Source organism: Anopheles coustani, chromosome X (genome assembly GCF_943734705.1).
Source record: "Anopheles coustani chromosome X, idAnoCousDA_361_x.2, whole genome shotgun sequence".
Taxonomy (NCBI): Eukaryota; Metazoa; Arthropoda; class Insecta; order Diptera; family Culicidae; genus Anopheles; species Anopheles coustani.
In genome coordinates this window covers 12,019,478-12,044,602 of record NC_071290.1, presented here as the reverse complement: position 1 = coordinate 12,044,602, position 25,125 = coordinate 12,019,478, and the positions used below count along the sequence as shown (strand labels likewise).

General features: G+C 43.4%; 2 protein-coding genes across 2 annotated transcripts; one reads left to right on the top strand and one right to left on the bottom strand.

Moving 5' to 3' along the window:
• Positions 1-165: 165 nt before the first annotated feature.
• LOC131269105 (nuclear factor 1) lies at positions 166-15,870 on the top strand. Its single transcript, XM_058271425.1, has 6 exons — positions 166-213; positions 1,742-1,900; positions 6,827-7,018; positions 7,081-7,258; positions 14,920-14,926; positions 15,669-15,870. The coding sequence occupies exons 1-6, from the start codon at positions 169-171 to the stop codon at positions 15,868-15,870; spliced, it is 783 nt and encodes a 260-aa protein (XP_058127408.1). The 5' UTR covers positions 166-168.
• A 2,771-nt stretch (positions 15,871-18,641) lies between these two features.
• On the bottom strand, positions 18,642-20,054 carry LOC131269102 (forkhead box protein E1). Its single transcript, XM_058271421.1, has one exon. It carries the CDS (start codon positions 20,052-20,054, stop codon positions 18,642-18,644), a length of 1,413 nt encoding a protein of 470 aa, XP_058127404.1.
• Positions 20,055-25,125: the final 5,071 nt, after the last annotated feature.

Here is a 25,125-nt window from a genome sequence, read left to right as displayed (position 1 = left end):
AATTGTAATATATTTTGTTTTGTCATATTTAACCTGATTGCGTTCATAATCAACTGCTGTTTTAGTTATGTGATACTGAAACCTGGTTTAATGATTTGAGTACCTTATTAAATGCACTTTTCTTCAACCTTTCCCTTTTTATTTGTGCTCCTTTGCAGATCTTTTACGATGGATTCGAAGGCGACGATCAACAAGGGCAACTTTCTATCGCAGGTATGTGCCGGAACCCAAACACACAAACACGCACACTCAGTGTGTCAAGCCCTACTTTATCCACGCTCCTTGGCTTACCTCGAGTCCTGCGCCCTTCCCTTCTACTTCTAATACTAAAAATCGCGGTACTTCATCATCTTTTTTACAGGCGTGCGAAAATGTCTCGTGCTCGAGAACGAAAACGAGACCCAAAATTAGCCCAAAACAAAAGAAAAAGCTAAAAAAAAAACCAAAGCGAAACTATTTGCCAAAAACAAAGCAAATTTTCGGCAAACATCGCACACTCATCCAGGATTTGGCGTATTATCATTATTGGCCCGAGATTTTGAGCGTTTGTTTGCGGTGCTATAGAGAGAGGTGTGAAGTACTGACAAAGCACAGGGTGACACCAGCTTGCTGTTGTCCTTGTTTAATCTGTTTTTTTCCACCATTTTTAGCCTTGGGTATGTGCATGTGTCTGTGTGTTTTTCGTTCATTTGTTATCCATCAAGCTTGCTTTGATCTTTTTTTATTATTGCTTCTTGTTATGTGCTGTTTCTATCTTTCTGCTTCTTTCGTTCATCAAATTGTGTCATTCGTTCACCACATAAGTTACATCGGTCTTGCGGATCACTATCGAGCCTTGCATCTCGGGGCACTTTAGGACGAGGGAAAGATCCTTCCAAGGTGGCCATTCGTCACCTTTCGATGGCGTTAGCAGATTAGCACAAATTAGCGAACAATTGTTGCGGAACAAGCAACATTGCGCATTGAAAGAAGTGTTTCGTTACAGACAAAGTAGAATGCAAAAAAGGTTCTCTTCATTGCAGCTGCAAAGCTTCTGCATTCGCATCCAAGTATAATAAGATTTGCTTATCTGTAGTGGGTCTGTAGGCTGATCTTATTACGAAGAACCTTTTAAGAAAAGACTCTTCTTTATAGGTGAGTGCTTGGAAAGGTCAGAACACTCGAAAGCGGCGTAAACCGAACCAACAAAGTTCCTTTATTCTGCACTAAGGATGTGACATGATGTCCTTCATTTGCTTATAGTACAAAATTGTTGGAATACTTTGACTTATGTGCAATTTTTTGCAGCTTTATTTATTTTATCTTTTCGCATGATTCGCTTGAATCTTTTCGCTTCGAGACAAAATGACGCAATGGTGTATTGAAATGTACCACAAAAAATGTTAATAATTTACTTGTTTAACTAAACGTTTGTACGTTTTTTGTCTGTTATTTCAATCGTGTGTTTATTCTTTTTTTCTTTTTGTATGTTTTTACTTTTTGCATCCTTATTATAACACATCGCCTCCCGTTTAAGCTTTTTTTGTATTAATTTCTTCTTTGCTGTATCAATCGTTTAATTCGTTGATTTCACTACTAATTTTTTTATAAAAATTCCACAACTCGCACCAACCTTTCGTGTCCCGTTTCCGTGCCTTTGTTCCGGCACCATTTGGACCCGCTGACCAATCTGCGCAAATAATCCGTCCGTACCTATCTTTTCTCACCTATGCTTGCTGCAATCGCGACCGCGATCCTCCAGCAGGAAGACTTCCACCCGTTCATCGAAGCGCTGCTGCCGTACGTGAAGTCGTTCAGCTACACCTGGTTCAACCTGCAGGCGGCGAAACGACGGTACCTCAAGAAGCACGAGAAGAAAATGACCCACAACGAGGAGAACAAGTGCAAGCGCGATTTCCAGGTAAGTAGGCTTGCGAGCTTCTGAGACGTCAAACGTCGCGGTGGCCATGACCTTTGGCACCGAAACGGGAGTGTGTTTGCCCTCTGTCTGGTATCTCCCGAATGTCGAAGAGGTAGAAGCTCCGAAGGGGGCACTAAGAATGGCACAAGTGTTAGTAAACGCCCTTGGTCCTTGCGGGGTAGACACCAGCCAGCACTCTGTGAAGGAGTAATTTTGTACTTCGAAAGAAAGGCATAAACAAAAGCCCGTAGAGGAGTAACTCCTTCACTTTTGGAGCGCTTGCCAGACTGACGAGACGGGACGGTACGCCAAAGCGATACCAGATGGTGGGGGCTTTCGTTTTCCGCCTTCCCGAAAAACTTTGTTTCATGTTACCGACCGCCGCACGGACTCCGGCCATCAGAGACCAGCCGGGCGGCCGGGCGTCCCAGAGATCATAGATATACGGCGCGCCTAATAGATAGTATTAACGATGTTGATGATGTGGATGATAGACGCTTTATTTGTCAAAAGTCGAGTGGCCTAACTTCGTTACCAGCTGTTCTCGCATCTCTCCCGGGGCCAATTCCCCGCACGCCCAGTCGCCCTAATGCGAGCCTCTGGCCTATCTTCAGAGATTCGTCGATAGAATCGCCCCGCTGGTGTTGAACTTGGATTAAGGACTTGTGATAGCTATTCTCGATCGCGTAGGTATGTGTAAAGACGAGGGAGAGTGCAAGAAAACCAAAGTGCTGTTGTTTGCCACACAACGGACCTTACACATGTATCAATGATAGCACCAATTATTCAATTTACCTTCCGAGCCTACCCGATCCACCCTCGCTCTCAGACTCTGGGTGCTCGCAACCCAAACGGGGGGGGAACCTTTGGAAAACTTCGAAGAAATTTGAGCCCTGTCAGCCTAAACCGATGCTGACGCGAGGGTGCGCCTGGGCTCGGGTTACGCCCGTTTAGGACTTTCGCCATAGGCAATTTAATTTCCGTCTCGCTCGGGAGGTGTTATCACTCGCCCAGCCTCGGGCGGGAAAAATGCAGAAAGGAAATTTGTTGAGGTTTTTCCCTTTTTTTTTTTTTGCGCAATTTTCCCTCGCGAGCGGCATCGAGCGCGGCGGCGTAATTAAATTACCAGCCCTGGAACACACATTAATCGGGACAGCCCTTTTTAGTTGGAAGCGCTGCAAAGTGCTAACGTGTTTGGTTTTGGACGTCCCTGCAGGAGTCAAAAGCAAAAGAAACAAAAACTCAACAGATCCAAGGCTAATTTTCAGCAAGTTGAAAACTTGCCGCCCCCTTCGTTTCCTCCCACTCGGGAGTGGTGATTCGTTACTTTTGCCTTTGATGTTGACGTTCCGCCGTCGCCTGGAGGCTTCTTCGCTCCTTCGTGATAGCAAATTGATAGGGAAAACCTGTGTCTGCGTTTGTTTGCCAGTGTTTGCACACTGTCGAGTAGCGGCACGACAGGTGTATTTACCTCCGACAAGGGCTCGGCCTGCAGTTAAACAACGTGTAAGTGCTTTGGCAACAACACTCAAACGATGCTGCTGATGCTGCTGTTGAGCTTCAACGCTTTAGTTACCGTCATCTGGGTTCATCGTGAGGTCCCATAGTCACATTTTAATGCATACCATCATCCAATATTACTGTTATGGCAATATTTTAATTGTTTTAACTGTAAGAACAATAGAACGAACTGGATAAAACATTTAATGAAAGTTGTTCCATTCGCCATCAAACCAGGTTTAACGCGCTTTTTTCCGGGGTGCGCACGAGCGTGTTGTAAATGTGCCTCCTAATTGGTTTATTAGCCACCCGAAACCGTGCGTTTCGTTCGCTCTGCCGTTGTTTGTTGCCAGACGGAGCACACAACTAATCAAACCCTCCCGAGGATTGGCCCCGGGAGGAAGGGGACGGAACGCAACGATGGGACGATGGAAAGCGAAAGCGTTTATTTTCCAATTACGGTAGATCAAATGAAATTTGCATGTTTTTAGCCGCCCGGGTTGTCGGAGCTCGGAAAAGTGTAGTGTGGGTGAGTGGGTTGGATTGGGACCTGGGAGGGTTTGGGAAACCGGCGACGTATGGCAACAAAGTAACCCGGGACCGGACCGAGCTGTCATTCTTGGCAGCACAAATTAAGAGAACAAGCTGTGAGGAAAGTTTCTCTACTGGAAAACAGATGGAAAATGAATTCTTAAAAGATTTAGGAAACAAGTATATGGACAACCAGGTTGTATATAATGTACTTATATAAATTGCCTAGTGGCGACCATACGCTATGCAATTTAATACAATAGAACACAGCTTACTACTTCAAAACTAGTTCAGTTAAGTTTCTTTGTGAAACTTGTTTAAAATTTATGGTGTTGGACAATTTGGAGCTTAGTTTTTGTGCTTTTTAATCTAATTTTGATAGTTTTTGATAAAATGTTCGCGAACTGAATAGTAGAAATATATAAAAGCAATAAGGGCTACGAGAAAGAAAGCATTTTTCACTTCAAATGTGCAAATTGCCCCACTTTACCTCCTTATGAACTCAAAGCAAATAGCAAAACATGGTACAGCTTCCAAAATATTGATTTCTCAATTTGTAATACATACGCTAGTGTGCGCGCGTAGATATCAAGATCGTTTACAGGATGCTTGACGGATTAGTTGCAGTAAATTTTAGAAAATTCTACTGTGCTAGGTATCAGAATTCAGGGATTAATAACCTAAAGACATACTAAAGATGTCAAACATAGAGAGTAATCAATTTGCCTCCGTAATTTTATTTTGCACCAAGTGTAGAGAAGGGTTTTAGGAATAAACTGTTAGCTCGGGGTTTTTTTTTATAATGAAGACAGGCCCAAAAGTAATTCACTGCTCTTTAATTTCGAAAACTAATCATTATATGCATTAACGATGCAGTTACATAACTTCGATTGGGTATCTTTGAACATCAATAGAAAATTGTTAGACTGGAGGACGGTTTGTTATAGATTGTTTGTACGTAATTTGCATCTATACGAATCAAAATAAACCTGGTTTTGTTCTTATAATTGGCTAATGAAGTTCAAAAATGTTCTATAGCAGTTTATCAATTTGGCACCAAGGTTTAATGTTGCCCTGATGGGTTTAAAAAATCATTTTCAAAGTTTAAGGATACTCTACAACTACTCTAATGTCTGCCTTATCCACAGTTTTAGGCAGATTTTCATTTCCGGTTAGTGTTGTCGAATTTTATCTTAACATTGGTTGGCCCAAAGATGATTTGTTTCAATTTACTGTTTTTACTTTAGTTTTTCTTTCTGGTTTCAAACGTTATTACAATCGTTTTCACAACTTTTCAGTGAGTTGCGATCGTATTAATGTGGACTTTTACTATTTAACCGAATAATTCATTGCGTGTTTTTCAAGAAATAACTATAAATTCATATTTCAGATTTGAATAATAAGTATAGAACTCATATTTTTTAAGGTAAACTTTATTTTCCATGAATTATTCGATTTTAAGCGTAATTTGACAGCAAAGGGTCAGTACAGTGTCGCTTTGTTAAAAATAAGATAAATAACAAAACTGACCATGATGAAGGCCTCTAAGCTAGGAAAACGTAAAATCTTGTGGAAATTTACACAATTATTGTCAAATAAAAGGGTGGCGCCGTTTTTGCTTCCCTTAGTGTATTTCCTGAACTGTCAACAGGAAAGGTCCGGTGGAGATTACTCGCTTTCTTGGCTTGTGATGTGTTTTGTTTTGTCGAACACTGGCGAGGCTTCAGAAATCTATAAACTTGCTCATGCCTTTGCCTGTTGACTTCGGCGACGCAATCGGGAGATTGCGCGTGCGTTCGCCCCAGCCGCCGGAGGGTTGTGCAATTATTATCATCCCTAGCAACACCATCTCTCCCCCACACACACGCACACACACACACACACCCCCGCGGGCAAAATGATTCCCCTTGGGTGTGTAGAAGCCACAATAACCGCTAATCATCGAATAATGTGCCCACATTCAATTCATTCCGCAACGGTCGGGGGTTTGCACAAATAAAAAGCGGAAGGAAAAGGGGGAAATGCCCCTGCGGGGATGTTTTCGGCGGTGGCGAGCGGGAGGGGGGGGGGTGCGTCTAATTGTGCGTCGTCGAAATTTGTTACTCGTCAATTTCGTCCTCGGTGCGTCCCGGCGGACCAGGAAGTCCCACGGGGTTTCCTCGCTCGCCTGCTCGAACCTGAAGTCCGGGTGGATGATAACGTAATAATCGGCTTAGGAGACTCCCCGGCAGCCTTTGACGCATGACGTTCCCGGGGAACGTCTGACAGAGGCGGGAGCGTTACGGCGTCACGAGTCACGCAGTAACGGTTGGTGAACGCCGTGGGTTGCATTTATGGAGATTCTGTCAAACGGAGGAGTTCCCGAAACGAGGCCGAAGGATGAAGGAGTAGGCGACACCACAGCCTTCACCGAGCTGTTTGTACATATGTTTTTTGTAGCGTATTTTTGTGTGACAACCGGTTCAGGCACCAATGCCAGCGAAATGCAGATGCGTTTCATTAGTTCGGCTCTTCGGCGTTGTTGTTTTGTTTATTTGTCCTGTTGTTGTTCTCCCCTCCACGGCGAGTCGCGCTCTCTTTCACGTCACGACCCCGGGAACAGAGATGGCCTGCAGTTGCAAAAACCGGAACTGCGCCTGCAATCGAGCAGGAAGTATCCCTGTCCCTGTTGTGCTCGATTCCGGAGTTGCTGGGGAGAGTGGCAGCTCGCCGGGACTGCTGCAGCACCGAGCGGCGAGGCCTTGGCGGCCATGATACGCCTACTTTTGGGGCTCTAGAATCTCTCACCACGACTCACCTTCCTAGCGCTACCCATCGATTGGTTCCGCTCTTCTGTCATCTCTATATGTGTTTTGATATTTTTAACCTATCTCTCTCTCCCTCTCTCTTATGTAGAACGAGAATCCCGAAACCAAGCAGAAGTGGGCCGCCCGGCTGCTCGGGAAGCTGCGCAAGGACATCACCCACGACAGCCGCGAAAACTTTGTGCACTGCATTTCGAAGAAGAAGACCTCCATGTGCATCCTGTCGAATCCGGACCAGAAGGGCAAGATGCGGCGGATAGATTGCCTACGACAGGCGGACAAGGTACGGAGATCCCCCCCCTTTATCCGACCCCCCCTTTTGTGACGTCTATTCGTGTTTGACAGGTCTGGCGGCTCGATCTGGTGATGGTGATCCTGTTCAAGGCGATACCGCTCGAGAGCACCGACGGCGAGCGGCTGGAGAAGGCCTGCTTCTGCACCAGCCCGAGCCTCTGCATCAACCCGTACCACATTCAAGTATTAATCAAGGAGCTGGACCTCTACCTGGCGAACTTTATCAAGTGTAAGTAGCAAGCCGACAAAGTTAACGCCTCTGAGCTGGAGCTGGAGACTTTAAACTCTGATGAGTTCCAGCGCGCATCACAGAATGGGACATCTTCCAATTGGGGGACTCAAATTTCATGCCGATTTTTTCATTCCAGACCTGTCTCCTACTTTTTGTGTATGTTAAAACTCTTCACATGCATTAAAACATACGTACATTCCCTTCTAGCTGTCCTCAGTTCAAGTGTATTGCACTTAACTCAACAAATCATTAGTTTGTAAACCGTTTTACAAGCAGGTTCTATACCTCTTGCATGTTTAATGCTTCAATCTTCAGATGCGACGCGAAGCCTCTGTACTTTTTCTATCGGTTATTACTTCACTGTGCCAATCGATACCTTTCAAGAGCTTCTCTCCAAAAGTGCTGTTCTCTTGGACAAGCTTTTATGAGCAGAATTTTCACTATCAATCAGAGGCCGATTAAGCGTTCTAGGGAGCCCAAGCAGCTTTAAGTTGAAGGCCCTAAAAATAAACTACTATTTCCTCAATGTAATTCCATTGGAAAGTTTTCATTGCATCATCAATAACTTTCCATGTTGTTGTTTGAATGTTTGAAAAAGAACAAAGTAAAAATAATGTTCATCAAAATTATTATGTTTGGCAATGTGCAAAACATTACTTTTGCTACTCTATGTCCATTATCCTTAAACTATTCTAAGGTTTTTCCTTTTCTTTATAACATCTTTACACTGATCTTTTTAACTTTAACGATCTCATTTATTTACCCAAATCACATGGTACCTTTTCTGGATCAAAACACCATTTTTTACTACATTTTCTTTCATTTAAAAGTAAATTCACAAACTCATCGCGCATTTGATAAAACAAGGAAAGTATTATAAATAATTTCCACATTAAAATTTAAAAAATATATGTCAAAAGAACGGGGCCCTTGCTCGGAACTCCAATTAGCTGCTTAGTCAGCTTACCTTGTGGTTCGCCTCTGCTCTCAATATTGTGAGACACTTTCTGTTCACCCAACTCGACTGTTTTCAACTTTTGACCATTTTGTAAAAGAAAAGGAGAAAGGTAAAGAAAACATTTGGAAGCCTTAATGGAAGCGGAAACGGAGTAGCACGCTTTTACAATTTTAACTGGGTCACTCTCAGTAACTGCAATAACTCAGCCTCGAGGATCCCTCGCAGGATGTTTGGAACTTTGTGATTCGCGAGACTGGGAAAAGGAAGAATGATCAAATAGTAAAAATATGGCTGAAAAAGTTTTACCAAAGTTTACGAAGTATACTTTGTAACGAAAAACCATAAGTAATATCGTGAACAAATCTGATAACAATTCCCGGCCAGATTTGAGACCGTTGGTTTTAATGTTAACGTTAGGTTATAGTATGGTAGTTGGAAAAAATCAAAAGAGCTACTGCCAGTATTTCTCAATCACAAAGACAAAAGTGAAAATGTTAAGAAGTATAACTTGAGAACCTCGGGTAGTCGAGTAGAATCGTATTAGAAGAGGTATATTGAAAGCCTAGAGAACCTCAGGAATGTGTTCTGCTTCCTTTTAAATTGAAAAAGATGTGATAACGGCTTCACGTTGAGCTGTTTTGATAAGTGTAGTTTAAAAAATCTGTAACTTTCGAGTTTGTTCCTTTTTTGGAAGACGCAATTTAAAGTCACTGTTTGTTTTAGAGTTTATTAAAAGAATAGCAAACGCAGAAAAGGAAATCAATATTGACAACATATGCGAACAAGATAGACACAGTTGGAAAAAAGGCCGAAAAAGTCAAGAGTAATGGAGGAAAGAAGCAAAGGACGAACGGAAAAATTGATCCATTTTAAAGAACACATCGGTTCGCCCCTTGCCCTCGCCTTTCGTGGCGCATTCATTCTGTCATTGCTGCCTACATACGTTAACACATTAGGCATTACCATCAAAACACGCCCTTCCTTCCCTTCCCCTTGCATCGAAGATCCTCTAGCCCTCCCTTCCCCCCGCTTCCCATCGTTTCGGTGGCTTATTTCGATCAACTGCTGACGGCCTCTTTTTAATTATTCCTACACCGCGCGGGCTGTGATGTCCGCCGCGGCCCTTGAAAGTGAGCATAAACACACACACACACACGCGCACCGAAAACATTGGCTAATGCTTCCCCGACGCGGGTCCCTTCCTCGGGCCCTTTCATCTTCGGAGCCCGCTCGCTCTCGCGCCCAGCCGAGATGCCGCCGATTCTTTTAAGATATCGACACTATGTTTAGATGATTTGACAGAAACATTTCCTCAATTTGCACTCAAATGCGCGCCGGCCAGTGGCCAGCGCCGATGAGCGATTGATCGACACACGATCGCAGACACACGTTTTAAAACATCTCTCGCACCCTCTCTGTCTGTCCGAGTGCACAGTGGGGAAAGGTAGTGCAATCAAGCGGACAATTCAAAATGTTGATGGTCTAAAAGGGATTCAAACACATGAGAAAAGTCAATTTATCCAGAAGATAAATTTAGCAGTGTAGTTAGTAAAGTGACACGATATCTGCAAAAGGTATATTGCTGTTAGCGCCTTCTTTGCTTCGTCGTTGCTTTATCCTATCTGAAAAGGTTGTTTCTAAAAAAACGGGCAAATTCGGGCTGCTGACATTTTCAGGACTGATTTATTTACATATGTATTTTATGAGTTGATGTGTCTCAGACATATTTTTCTTTATTCATTCCACCATTCATTCTTAAGCCCCGGTTTTGCTTATTTGCATTATATAAAGTGAATTGTGTGAAAGTTTTTACAAATCAACAATGATATAGTAAAATTTGGGAACCTATATAAATAAACATAGCAAAATAGTGGGCAACTTATAAATTTGCAGTCAAAACGACACGAGGCCACATAAAACGCACCAAACGACAAAGAAAACCTATCTGGTCGATATTACTTGCGTGTTCCCTTTTCGAGTCTTTGCGCACATTTTGGGTCGTCTCTCAGTAAAACAATCGATTTTGATTTAGTTTTCAACTTACTTACGTAGTGGAAGGGATGTTAAAAGAAAATGTAGATATTGAAGGTCAATATTCGGTTCCGGGAATGCTATAGGCTTGCGAAAAGACATTTTCTGTATGTCATTTTAATGTTTGTTGCTGTTCAAATGAGAAATTTGTATTAAGATTCTTAAAAAGTATCTTTTAAACACACTGAATTTCAATTTGAGAAACATTCGAATTCGTTTTATGTTGACTAAACTAATCGTATTTCAAAGTTACGTTAAAAATATAAAAAAGACAGTGGATATGACACTTTCTTCACTTTTTCAACAAAACGTTGAGCAATGTATTGAATTGATACAAAGTCTTTTCTTAATGGACTATCTGACCATCATCTAAACTTGTTACGAAATGTCCACCCCTGATCCCACCGTGGGGCGGTTTTCCGCCGGCAAGTCCGTTAGCTCTGACCGGGTTTGTCCGGAAGGTTGCGCCTCCCGCCGGCGCAGTTTATCAATCCGTGGCCACTTCATAATGTGGCTTCCGCCCGTGCCTCCCTCCATTTGGGCATCCCTAAACCAGCATCCCCCTCTCGTCTTCATCCTTCACCCTTCACGCCAGACGCCAACCGGACTGGCAATGCCCGGCGTCGTCGGCGTCGGCGGCGGCACATTTCTATTACAAAGCCTTAAAATGCGCGATAGGGATCGGGCCGGATCATGGTTTATCCATTTGTTGTTTTGTTTTTCCTCCTTTCTTTTTGCGTGTTAGTTTTTTTTTTTGTTTTATCTTTTCCCCCGGCGGAGGGGGGAGGGAAGGGCTGCAACATAAATGAATATGCTTGGTTTTTTGTTTCACTTTGTTTTTGCGGCTTTTAAAAATCAATTATCCATCTCCCGGATCACGCGCTTCGTGTTCGCGCAGGCTGTAATAAAATCACCCGCGAAGGGGGTGTAAGAGTGTGTGTGTGTGTGTATATTGATGATGATCGATTCCCGATGGGCGAAGGGATTCGGATCGTAACCGAAAGTGGCGTACTATTAACACGTTATATACGACTTGTTTACGTCCCTGTCTTGGGTCGTTTCCAGCATTGTATTGGCGAGCTGTTTCAGATGGAGCCTCGTTATATTGACTTCTTCTACCGATTAGCTCTGTAAGGCAATTATAAAGTTTAAGTCAAAAATAACAAACAATTTTCCACCCAAATCTATTCGTCTACAAATCGGATTGTTTTAGAAAATTAAATGAAAAGTTCACATCAAACTCGCACACACAGTTTGGTTTGTCATTTTACTACATCACGTCAAAACGGGCCGCTTGGAAAAAGGTTTTCTGTTTTCACTAAAAGCTCTTGTTGCCCTCCATTTGTATTTTACCTTCACCTCGTTCGCTTTTCGCGGGGAAGGAAAATCTGGACAATCTGGAAGTTAAGTGATTTTGAGGTGCAACGGGGCTAGCAGGCGGACTTGCGGGGGAGGGGATATCTACAAACACAAAAAAAAAACACAGTACGGGAAAAACAAAAAACGAGCTGGAAAGAGCAAACGAAAAACGCCGACCAATAATCATGCGCGCAACAACATCCAACAACCGGGCGGCTCCCGAAATGAGAGGGAGATCCGTGTTGTGTGTGTGTGTGTGTTTTGGGGTGTGCCTGCCAACCTTCTCCCCCTTCCTCCACCTCTCCGTTTCACCCCGCATCCTTGAAGGAACCGCCGCTCCAACGCCCGACGATCGGCGGTATCACTTTCACTCAAAGGCAATCAAGACAAATAGAGTCATTTCGGACTCGGGCCGAGAAAAAGTTGTTCGTCCGGTCGAGAGCAGGAGGGGAGGGGAGTTTAGAGGAAAAAAAAATTGGTAAGATGAATCGGAAACCGGGTGTGAAGACGGCACTACCAAAGAGGTGCCCTCGTACGGGATCCATCTTTGAGCAAAACGGTTTATACTTTTTCGTTACTAATCGAAGTGAAACCTTTAAGGAATAAACTAGATTCACGTACCGGTTGGATATCAAATCGTCGCTCGTTTAGGCAAATATCAAATAATAATTGAATTTTGATTACATTGCGCAAAACAATAAATAATAACAACTGGATTGACACAACACTAACAAAACACTATGACCAAATGAGTTATATCAATCCGCCTCCGGACAAGGGGTTTTCATTTGCTCTTCGATTTTGACAAGCTCCATCGTTTGAATCTATTTCAGCAAAGCTCCTGTTTTGCTTGTGATTTGTTTCTTTCGTTTGTTTTCTTTGACAATGACTCTGTGTTTGTCGTGAATCAAATCAGTTTGTCTTCATTAATTTATTCCCAACATTTGATTTTACTTGTTTTACCATAAAAAAAGAAAAACTATATTTGGTACCTGTTACTGCTCTTATGACAGACATAGTGGAGGAAAAAGCCATAGGAACGTTATAAAATATACAACACATCAGAGATGGAGGCAGACATTATGATGCGAGATAAAGTTTTAAAATAAAATTCTTGAATTTAAAAGTATTGACCTGAAGCAACAAGCATGAAACTATAAATTCTAGTTATCAAACAAGAGGGAAACAGTCAGAATGGTTTGAGGATTATGAAAATAAGTGCAAACAATAATAATAATCCTCAACATTTTTAAAACATGGCCATTTCAGTGGAAGGCCTTTTCTTTTGGTTCTGAACAACATCCAAAATGTTGTTCAACACGTTGACTGCCACGTCACCCAAAAGTGGGTGACACATGCAATTAACACTAAACAGTTTTTGACCCATAAGTAAAAGAAAATACACCATAAAAACTAAAGTAATATTAAAAACAAGTTCTTTGGGAAGGTATGTGTTTGCCTTTTTTTGATAAATGTTATAAACAAATTTCATTAAATAGAGTTGTACTAAAAAGTGTGCTGAAAACGCTTAGCAATCAACAAGTTAAGATATAATATGGATAAGAAGAAAATTAAATTATGCATCAATTTAGAACAATGAACATGAAAATACATGTTTACTCAGGTCTTTGGAAAATATTCATGATTTCAATTGAAAATGTTTTTTTTTCATATAAAACAGTCGAGGTGAATTGCCATTTCATCTCATAACAAACATTACAAAACCTTTGAGAAGTTTTATAACCAAGTATAGCATCTATTACTATTCATAGTTCGGAAAGATTCTGTTCAAGTACTGTTTTGTGCAAGGTATAAAAACATTCGTCAGAAATAAATGTATACATCTCGAATAAAGTTTACAGTCGAAGAAAAACAAAACTAAAAATAGGTATAAAAGAATTGGCTTACAATCGATTGGGAAAACGATCGAATCGGTCCGGTTACCATCGACAGTAAAAAGGATGGAAAATGAACGAATGATCTCGCACATCTTCGAGATCGAGGTGGAACAAACAGAATTATTTATTGTTTCTTTTGGCATACGGTTTTTTTTCATTTCGGTGAAACATGACGACGCCAAAATGTGGCCGACCGAAAGGCCGAGGTGTTGCAAGGTAAACACTTATGCTGCACCACCTCCCGAATCCTTTCGCACCGTGCTAGCTGCCAGCACTTGTGGTTCCGTGGCTTCGGCTGTTGTTTTCGGGTGTCCGGTTTGCTGTAGAACAACAATAAAGGCAGCAAAATGCACCGCAAGATCGCCAAGATTGCATTCGAACGTGATATTCCTCGGCCTCAAGTGCAAACAAACACTTCGGGCGAAGAGAAGAAGAAAAAAAATGCATCCAAGGTAAAACAACCAATTGAAGGATCAGCTTTTATGCCGGGGTTTGTTTTGCACCTTTTTTGTTCCACTCCGTATCCTCGCTTACTCTCGCCGTTATCTGCCATCGAACATGATCTTGATGCACCAAAACATACTTAAGCACGGGATAAGGAAAGCGAATGAAAATGGGATCAACAAAATCAATCCTACCGCTAGGATGCATTTTCCCAGCCTTCGGGAGACTGCTCGTCCGTTTGTTCTTTTCCTCAAAAATACAGGAAACTTTGGGAACCGATGGAACCGAACGGTGTTTATTTACGCCGCGCGTTGATGTATCGTTTTCTTTTCATATCTCCCGTTGTCGATTCGAGAAAATCTTCAAACACACAATACCTCTTGGTGAAGACGTTTCTTACGGAAGGAAGGAAAAATAATATGCCACCAAAAGTCCAGTTTCTGGTGTGTTTTGCGAATGTATTTATTTTCCAATGCCAAGTGCCCTCTTATCGCCTTAGATTGGATGTTTGGCTTCTGCGAGTGCGTGGAAAATTTAGAACCACGCCCAACAATTCTCACACAAAAACATACACACACAGTTAGTCAGATGTTCAATAAAAAAACAAACTCAACTTTTGGAGAAAACCATTTACTTTGCATCTACACTATGTCTCTGAGAATTAAACACTAAAACTTGTTTGTTATACACATTTTTCGGACCTTTGTATTGGACAGGTTATTCACTTTGTTTTCTCCACCTTGATGATTTAACACTCATATATATTCACGCCGTTCAATACACACTTTTGGGGATAAGTTTTCGTTAGCAAAAATTTCGATCATTCGATTTAAATGAGACGAGTTTGAATCGTAGTAAAATATCTGCTGATTAATGTCAGTTGTGTTTCTCTCTCTCTGTTTTCTTCGCCTTCTTTTCGTGGAACTCTTGGTGTGATGCTGCCTTTCAACAACCAAATCAAAATAAAGGTTTCAGGTAAGTTTTCGATTAAGTGTATTACTTTTCAGCGGCGATCGTTAGGGATGATAAAATTGGTTCGAATCAACTGAAAACATCAAGAGTATGAAAGGCAAGGACAATAACCGACAGAAAGGCAAAGCGAGCTAATGGAAGTAGCTCGTTTTAAGGATTTCAATTACGATATGATTTGAGAAGTTTGAATAAACTGAGTTGATCTTATTTTTCTAAACTGCAAGAAACCATTATCAATGACACTAAAACATATTAATAAAATAAAAAAAAACTTGTTTTCGTTTTTCAATAGACAAGTCGATTAGTCAAACTCGAGTGTAGCGGAAATGTTTATATATTTCATATCTATTTCACGATGGATTCAAAAGTAAATTAACTATTCATGTATTTCAATTCCGTTGCTTTTCTTTCGGAAATTTTCAGATTTTCGTTTCACTTGCATTAAACTGTAATCAAACGTATCAAAGTGCTGCTTTTTTTTTTTAAAGAAATTGAGATAAGAATATAAATTTCCTGTAGTTCAAACTAGCCACTCCGAACAAGTCAACTATATTTACACATTTGATAAACAAACTGGAAAAGGAGTAACGATAAAAAATAGTAACGATTATACGAGCAAAACTGTATAAAACTGAAAGCAGAACATGTAACAACAGTCCATAAAATGTAACACCAGCAAACGTTGTTGGCTTTCACTATGCAAAATGCAAATATAACTACATTTACCATTTTCCCCGGCCAACAGCGACGAGGAAAATCAGAGCGAAAAGTCGCACAACAGCTCGCGGAAGTTCTCGAAATCGAGCGGCGGCAACAAGGTGTTCAGCTACGACTTCATCGCCCCGACCGGCGTCTTCACCTCGTCCGAGCTGTGGAGCATAACGCAAGGTAGGTTCCCGCACTCGCTATTCGATTGCATAAAGACGCTGCTTAAATATTTTCCCTAGCCGTTTCGTTCTACAACTGGACTGTGTCGGTTACCTGTGTGTGTGTGTGTGTGGCTGTAATGGGATTGTCGATGGGGGAAGGGGTTGGGGATGGTTACATGACGGGCACTCCGTTGCTCACGAGCATAGCGATTTGGGTTTTTCCTTTTCTTTTCCAGCCTCTTTTCTGTATCCTTTGGAGCAGGTTTTCTTTTCGCTTTACTTCACAGGAACTCCAAACAGGACATGGTGGACTCACCGGAATGCTGGATGCGTTCCTTTTCGTCTCTCTTTCTCCCAATTAATTCACTACTCACTTTCCAGCATCTAACAAAACCGCATGTTCATTTTTTAATACTTTTTTCTTATTTATTTCCTCAATGCAACCACATGAACGTATCTGGATGCTGGTGGATTCGGGCTGAGAACATCGTTGTCAAGCGAACGAAGAAGAAAGGATCAAGAAAAAAATAATACATTTAAAATGTTGTTCAATAAAATGATGTCGCAAAAGTGAGAAAACAATTCAATCAATAATCCTCAATGAATGAAATTATTCTAAATAAAGTAATGTGAAATTCTGTAATCAGCAACTTAGTAGATCTGTTATCATTTATATCACAGAGAGAATTTACATTGACCGATATGATAAAATGCCCACTTTGTGGATTTGTTTCTAAATTTTCCTCCATATTTTTGCTCAAAACTAAGTTAATGCACATTTTTTGTTTGTTGTTTTACAAATCCTTTATGAGATTCACTCATGGATTAGTGGAGAAATACATTTGAACTTTGAGTGAAAAAAACATCTATTTTAAAAAAAACCAATCATATAAATACAAAATAATAAATGCATCTTAACACTTAATGTTTCCTCCTTTCGATTCGGCCAAACCTTCGTGAATCTTATTCTTCCCAAGCACGCTCTAGTGCTTCAAAATAGGTATTCTGTATACCGTTGAGAATTGCCGCTAAACTACACGAAATGTTCGTAAGTATCAAAATGAAAACAATTGTGGCAGTTTTCAGTGGAAATTTTATGGAAAACTCAAGTTGTTTAGGTGGGCGCTTTATCTTGTCACTATATTTTTTTAATGATGTTTTTATTTTCTTTTTCATAGTTAAATTGTTTGGTTTTTCAATTTCCAAGTGAATTTTACAAAGGATATCTAAAACAACGTACAAAAACATGATCACAGTGTGTTTGATTAGAAATGAACAAACCTAAATCTTCAAGGTTGACACTTTATCATACTGGTTACTATAAATAAAAAATCGAAAGAATGAACGAAAGAAAGGTTCAGGTTAGTAATTTTAATAAAAGTACACTGGTTTTTGTCATACACAAGCATGTCTCGGAAACATTTGTTACTTTGATGCACACAGACCGTAAAGGATAGACCTGATTAGTTTCGGATGGCGCAAAATGGTGACACTTCAACGCTGGTTTGAAGCAAACACGAACACGACACGAACGAGCATGGTTTTTTTTTTGGATTATCCTTTCAGTAGTAATATTTTCTGACCTGTAACTCCTTCCGCCACTAGACAAAAAAAAAACACAAGCAGTAACATATGCGACACGGTGGAGCGCTCAAATAAGTGCTAAATACGTGTACACCTAATCAGAACCCGACAACGTTCGAAACGGAGGATGCCTTTTGGGATTGGTTGAACGTTGAACGTAGTGAGTCACGTAATGCAGTAATAAAACCGGGACACAACATTGACACATTGATTGATTGATGGGTTTTGTTGTTGGTGTGCTTAGAAGGGGGTTTGTTTCGTTTTGTTCTCTCATTGTTTGTGACATGTCGCCAACACACTGCCAGTTTCGAGTACTAATAAATCGCTTCGTAGCACACTGAGCACACTTGAGTATTGTGTTTTGTCTTTGCTAATAGTTTAACGTTGTGGTTCCTGCGGTGTTGAGGGAAAGTTTGTATTATATGTTGCTTCTATTTTCACAGTGTTAAAAAGGAAAGAAAACATGGTTGGTTTGATTTTCCTCCCACGAGTAGCATATGACCGGCACACTGTTAAGAAGCAGCCATACAAAGACGCCGCACGCGCCCATTGTTCGATCGCCCTGAGCGGGCAAAAATGCTCCTACCATTGTTCAGCCGGTCCCCGAAGATTCTTTTCCCACCAGGACTTTCCCCCCGCAACCATTCCCTGGAGAGGGGGATTTTTTTTTCCCAACGCCGTAATCCTTCCTTTGATAGCGAAATTAATTTCGGCAAATGAAAACGCGACGGTTTCATCCGGGATAATGTACACCAACACACAAAGGTGGGATTTTCGGGAAAGGAAGAATGGGTGGGAGGGGCGGCTAACAAGACATTGATAATCATGTTTCCCGGGGGCGACCACCCGCCGGACGATAATTTTCCGATATACTTTATAATCCCTCGAGCCGTAGCCGGGGTGATTATCCTATTAGTCCCCCGTCAGGTTTGACGTTTGTCTATCATCAGGTATTCCTGGAGTTCCGTGCCGGAGTTCTTTTTGGGACATCCAGATATTCCTAATCCAACCACACTCCTCCTGTCGGATCTCGCCCGACTCGCCCGAGAAGTGCGTAGAGGAGCTCTAGTACCTACTCCTAGATAGCTTAGACTGCGCCTGTCTATAGAGTTTGCTTAACATTTTTGGTTAACGACAGTTACATACTCTTCCTCCGGGTTGTTTGTGCCACCGAGTATCTCCTTGGAGCGGGACATACAGGGGGGGATGGGTTCTTAGGTTGTAAGGAGTTTTACGTTTTGGAGGAACTGGAACGTTGGAGAAGCTCAGTTTTGGTTCGGCTTCGCAAGGGACCCGGGAGGGCTCGCCTTCGGTGGCGGCTGGGTAAGCGCTAGGGTGCCGCCGGCGGCTCCGAAGGGCAGCGGCGAAGGACTCTGGCTGGAGCTGGCCGGGGAGCAGAGGGGCCGGGGTCGCTTCAGCTCGAACGGGCCGTCCCGCTCGTCGGAGCTGTCGTCCGGCCGTAACAGCGACTCGACGTCGAACTGGCGCTTGCGGGAGAAGCTCTCCATCGTGTTGCGCATGATGATGGCCGCAGCCGTTGTTTGATGATGGTGATGGTGGTGATGATGGTGGTGTTGATGTTGATGATGGTGCTGATGGAGATGCTGTTGCTGCTGCTGCTGCTGCTGCTGCTGCTGGAGGCTGTGATGGTGCAGGATGGCCGCCTGGTGAGCCTGTTGCTGGTGATGATGGTGATGTCCGTCCGCTTCGCCGCCTAGCCCGACGGCGAACGACAGTTTGGCGGCCTGCGAGGATGGTGCGGAAACGGCGGCTGCTGCGGCTGCAGCGGAGCTCGAACCGACGGCGCTGGCAGCGGCGGCGGCGGCTGCGGCGGCTGCTGCGGCGGCAGCGGCGGCTGCAGCGGCTGAGGTTGCGGTGGCCGTCGCCGAGCCCGGGCCCAGGTAGAGATGCGCTGGGTGCACCGGATGTACGAGCGACGGCTGGTGGAGCTGTGGCGGCTGATGCGCTGACGGTGGCGGCGGCGGCCCCACCTGATGGGCAGCGGCGGCCTGCTGGCCTGGTGGCGGCGGCGGCGGGGAGTTGATAGCGGGGAAGAACTGCCTCGGGCTGCTGTTGTCGTAGATGTCATCGTCCGAGGTGAGCCCCATATGGCGGCGGACCTTACGCTGCGCCTTCCGCCGCCGGAAGTCACCCTTGAGGAAGTCCTCGACGTTCGCCGGATGGACCGCCCAGTAGTGGCCCTTGCCGTGCGCACTCCGGCCCGCCTTGATGAAGCAGTCGTTCAGCGAGAGGTTGTGGCGGATGGAGTTGCGCCAACCCGGCCCGCGGCTGCGGAAGTACGAATAGTTATCCAGTATGTGCTGATAGATGTCGGACAGGACGAGCTTCTTCTCCGGCGAGCTGAGGATGGCGATCGCGATCAGCCCGATGTAGCTGTACTGCGGCTTGGGCGCCTGCGACGACAGTTTGCCCGCGTCGGCCAGCAGCGCACTGCCGGCGGCTGCGGCGGCTGCGGCGGCGGCGGCGGCTGCTGACGCCGCCTCGACCGGGTTCGGCGGCAGGGTGGGCTTGAAGAAGCGCGACAGGGTGCGCGAGTCGGCCACGAAGTTGCCGTAGTTGAAGAACTGGTTCGACCGGAACCGCTCCACCATGGCGTAGTTGTACAGCTGCAGGCTGTACTGGTCGAACTGCACCAGGTCGGCGCACACGTTCAACATCGCACCGGCCGCTGGAGGGCGGTCTGCCCCGTCGGACGCCGTCGGAAGGTACTTAGAGGACAGACACGTCTCTACACACACTCGCACACACTCGCACCACACTGGAACAGTAACAAAGGCGTCCTATATCAGCCGCCAACACCGTGTTGCTTCCGTTCCGTTCCGGTTTTGATCTGTCGTAAGGTTAGTACACTTTTCTTGAACCTGATCTGTCACTTTTGTTGTAAGCAGAGCCTCCGTTTAGCAAATCATTCAATCGATCGGAAGCTACACTCAACACAGCACGCACAGAACACAATTGTTGAACTCCGAACACTCAGGCCATACATAAAACAGAGCTTTGCTGCTCGCTTTTTGGACTTCGGACTCGTTGCTGGTGGCGAACTCCACACCGGACGCAGGGTACGCGCGATCTAAACGCTCTCCAGCTCGCGACCGGCCGTTCTAGGAGGCACACCGATATCGCACACTCACACGCACACGTACCACACACAGCTGGTGGGGTGGGGGGAGGGATGTTGAGGAACGGAAGAGAAGCCAGAAGAGCTGCCGGTGGTGCGAGCGAACAAATAAACAAGCCGAAAAACAACAAACCAATGAACGCTGGAAAAACATTGCCCAGCGGAACACCAACGACCAAGAGCTCGACTCCGCGCAAGGCAGCTCACTCGCTCACTCACTCGCTCACTCACTCGCTCCGGGAGCTTCTGGTGTCGGACTCGCTGATGTGCTCCTGCTCTCGCTTCGTTGGTGCTCTTGCTTGCTCTGTCCAGCGTTTTCTTCAGCCGCTAGTTATATATCGCCCACCGTTCACACCGAGCCGGGTTTGAGGGAACGAGTCCCAGCTCCCGGTGGAGCCGATCCCGACGTGATTCCTTGCGCGGAGCGGGAGGGAACCGCTCCGCACAACTCCTCACACCGTGCAGAAAACACGACCAGGAAAACATTGCGCACGATTTATCAAAACATTTGCGCAAACAAACCGTGCACACACACACAAACTCTCGCTCGCCCCGGAGCGCTCAGGCCGTCCAGCCAATCGCGGTGTATTTTTAGGTAACACACCACTCGGGCCACGCCCTCCTCCATCGCACAAAAGCAACCCTCGGAATCGATTGAGTGGCGAGTTTTTCCACCCGGCTTTTCCTATTCCACAACGAGCCGTGTGTGTGCCCGCGTGTGTGTGTGTGTGTGTGTTTAAATTATGTTTTTGTTTTGTGTACATAGTAAACATACCGTAGCCGTCGTCCCTGTTGACGATATGCGATTGCTTTCTTCTTCCTCAACTCCTCGGCTCGGCTTTATGCATTATGCTCTCTCTGGAAAGGTTGATTTTGTTGTGTAAAATGCTTCAAACCGGAACAAGTGAGTGAGAGGGAGAGAGATAGTTACCGACAGTAGGTGTATGTGTTTTTGTGTGTGTGTGTGCGTGTTTGTGTGCGGGAGCGAGTGCAAAACGATTTGACGAAACATGATGGGTGAAACATAGCAAATTATTTTAAAACATTCATCATTTGCTCCATCCCACACCCCCAACCCCTCCCCATTCCACCACGGGGACACTTTCAGGGGAGTGGGAACGAAGGTGAAGGGAAGCCCATGGAGTCTAGTGTTTTCTACATAATAATAACTTTATATCAGAACATCTTGTCACCCTTGCGTTTCGTCCTTCTTTTTTCTCGTTCGTTTCCATCCAAGGAATCGGCGAGGCGAAGCATTTGTTACACGTTTTAACACTGTGTGTTTGCGTGTGTGTGTGTGTGTGTGTGTCAGTGTGCGTATGTACTTTAATGTCTCTCTTCCCCAGGCCGTACCTTTCCGCACCCCAAAACCGATTGTCATTGTCACGGTGGTGGCGGCGGGCAGCATTTTTCTTTTCCTGTTTTCATGTTTTTGGCGCTAATGGACGCTGAACTTGCGCTGGACGCGCGCATTTTGTGTCCGTGCGCTTTTTTGTGCCCTAATTGGGGCTGCCTTTGAAGTTAAAACCAACCCCCCTCCGGCCTCAATGCCGCCCCAAGTCGTCCGATTCCTGAAGAGCGTTTGACGGAAGCTACAACTAAGGGTCCGCTGGACGCAACAGCCGAAGGAAATATCTATCTCCGCAAATCAATCTCTCAACTTCCACTTCTTCAATTGCTCTCAGTTTCTCTCGTGGCTACAGATGTTTATTTCTTTTGAAATTAACCTGATTTGTGAAGTTTCCACAAAGCAGCAAGATTAAAAACTATCGTCTAGCTGTTTTTCAAATAAGCATAAGCTGCGGCATTTAATTCAGATTGCGAAACATCGAGAAGAGATAAAATATATAGTTTCAGATTCGAAATAATCAGATTAGAAAAGTATCATTGGAGGTTTCGGCTGAAGTCGGTTTTCATGAGTATTATTACTGAATTTGTCAGGACGTTTATTCTGATTCACGAAAGGAAATGCGAAATGGAAATGTTCTTTTACGTTGAATACGCTATGTCCATAAATGCCTTTTTATTTAATTTATTTATTTTATTAATTTATAAATTTATTTAAACGCAATTTGAAAATATTTGGAAAAATAAACTATATGTTGTAGAGCATTCTTGATTTAATTGTTTAGTTCACATTGGGCAGACTTTAAGTGTTAGGAAAAAACTCACTAAATTCCAATAAAGAGCCTCAGGTATCTAGTTTTCCACATAACGAGCAAATCAAAAAGGTTTGCTAATTCCTTTCGACGCCAGCACAATTGTAGTCCGCATTGTTACCAATTTTAAGTATTTCGTTTTTAGTTTTATTTGCTAATTGATATCAGATTTTTCGATAGTATTTTGTCGGTACTTTCATTGTTTTTCATATGTTGTAGTGCAATAAATAATGCACAGTAATGTTACGTTCCTAAGTAAGATTTTACACGTGAAATATAAAAAAAAATAATTCACATGCTTCTTCGAGCACCGTGTTGATTATAAAACAAGTCCAATTACATAGTTTCCTATCTATTTCATATTTACATAATACGACTGTTTTTCATATTTTTTACTTCATGCAACTTCATTAAACTTCACAGGATTTTTGCAATCTTTATAAAACCTATCGTGGTTTCTTGTTTTTTGTGAGCTCTTTTTTAACTCACCAGTCTCTTGTGCGTTTCTCGTGTTGCTTTGGATTAAAATAAAAAGTTTTATGCATTACCGTCGTTTAAAGAGATCAGTTTACACATTTTATTTACTAAGGAAACATTCTAAGAATAGTTTAAGTATAACGGACGTATATGAAATAGCAAACTTAGTGTTTTGAACACTTCAACATATAGAAATAATGTTTAAAATTATATCTTTTCGTTTTTTCAACTGTTTCAACTGTTGAAAACTTATTTGTTTAAAAAGTTAATTACTTGTCAATTTTCTCCATAGTATAATATCTATGGAATCTCTTTGAAATGAATAAATGATGGCGCATGACATAAACCAAATAAAACACATTTGTATGAAATAACATTGAGGTAAATAGTGCTTAAATCTAAATTGCATATTAATGTTCTAGGGTTTTCCACTCGTAGCTGCTTTTTTTTAATGTCCTTACAACATCGTGAACATTTCCTCGGCCAAAATGGACTCTTTGTTTATTAAAAAAATATGTTTCCTGTGAGAAAACTCTTCCGCTCCCGTTAAAAAGCTACCCCTCGCCGACCGCACCATTCCGGTTGTCCGAGTTTCCACAATCAACATGTTAGCAATTGATTGCGTTTGCAATTATGTCGCCCAAATATGACGTGCGTCGCTTCGGAAGGGCCACACGCGCGCCGTTTGTTTTCCCCCCGCCCGCCCGCCTTCGCATCGCCACAATGGGAACAATCAGCCGACGAGCCCAGTTGCTCATCCGCACCAGTAAGCCGATTAAAGCGATAAACGGTAACCCACCACCCCCTCCGGTGGTGGGGTGGAAAAGCCGGAGGGCTTTTTTCCTATTGTTACGTTTGCGTCTCCGAAGAAACGTATGTTTCGATCGGAATCAAACCGTGAAGCCGACGCGGAACGAGGGTTTTCCCGTTTCGGGGCACGGTGGAGGGGCACAATCACTACTTGTTAATATTGATTACGGTTGCTTACATTTACATCGCAATGTTTTTGCATCGAGAATGGAATTTTTCGTCAATGTTTTCGCAATCTCTGAAAAATAAACTTTGTTTTGCGGAAGAAAAATATTGAAATGCGAAAAGTTAACGAAATCCCTTATTGGAGAGTGCGAAACCCAATGGATGATGAACCAAACAAGGGCTGAAGTAGTCCATGTAAGTAACCGAAATGTTTTCCTACGCCGTGTAATTGGTTCCGCCATTTGGTCCCCCCACCATCGTGAAGGGATTCCAGCGCTGGAACCAACGTTAATGCTGCGGGAAAATGCGCTTCCGGTGCGTCGAGAAGAAGAAAGTGTGTGTGTGTGTGTGTGTGTCGTAGCGAATTTGCGTCCTGGAGCGAAGAAAGCGTCTAGGGATAAAGAATGGCAGCAGCCGACCGAGGAAAAGCTGTGTGCCGGATTTCCGGTAGCTCGCTGTGTTCTGCGCCGGACCGCACTGCAATCCCGTGGCACAAGGATGTCGTTGAAGAGAGAAATAAAGAGAGTGAGAGAGAGAGAGAAGGAGGGAAAAGGCGACGGAAAACGAGTACGCCGGAAAGAAGTTGTCAATTTTACGCGCGTGAGCATGCCGATTGCGTGTTTCCCGTTCCCTTTGCCAACGCTGGTGCTATGCATAAATTAATTTGATGTACAAATAGTTGGAATGGAGTCGGTAATGGTGTTACGAACATCATAACTAAAATCAAGTTCGTTAAATGCTGGCAGCAAGTGTGTTTTTAAGTCATAATACCGATGAAGTTCAAGAGACTGTACTGAAAAGTATTGCGTTAAAAAAACCCAACAAATCAGACAGTTATTTGGAAATGTTTACATATTATGAACATTAAACCTACTGATAAGCACAAACCATAAAGTGTGAGACTCGCGAAACGGAATCACAAATCAATCAAAATTTCAACTTATAACTAATGCAGAGCAATTTAATATTGCTCGAAATCTTTTAAAAAATATCCACATT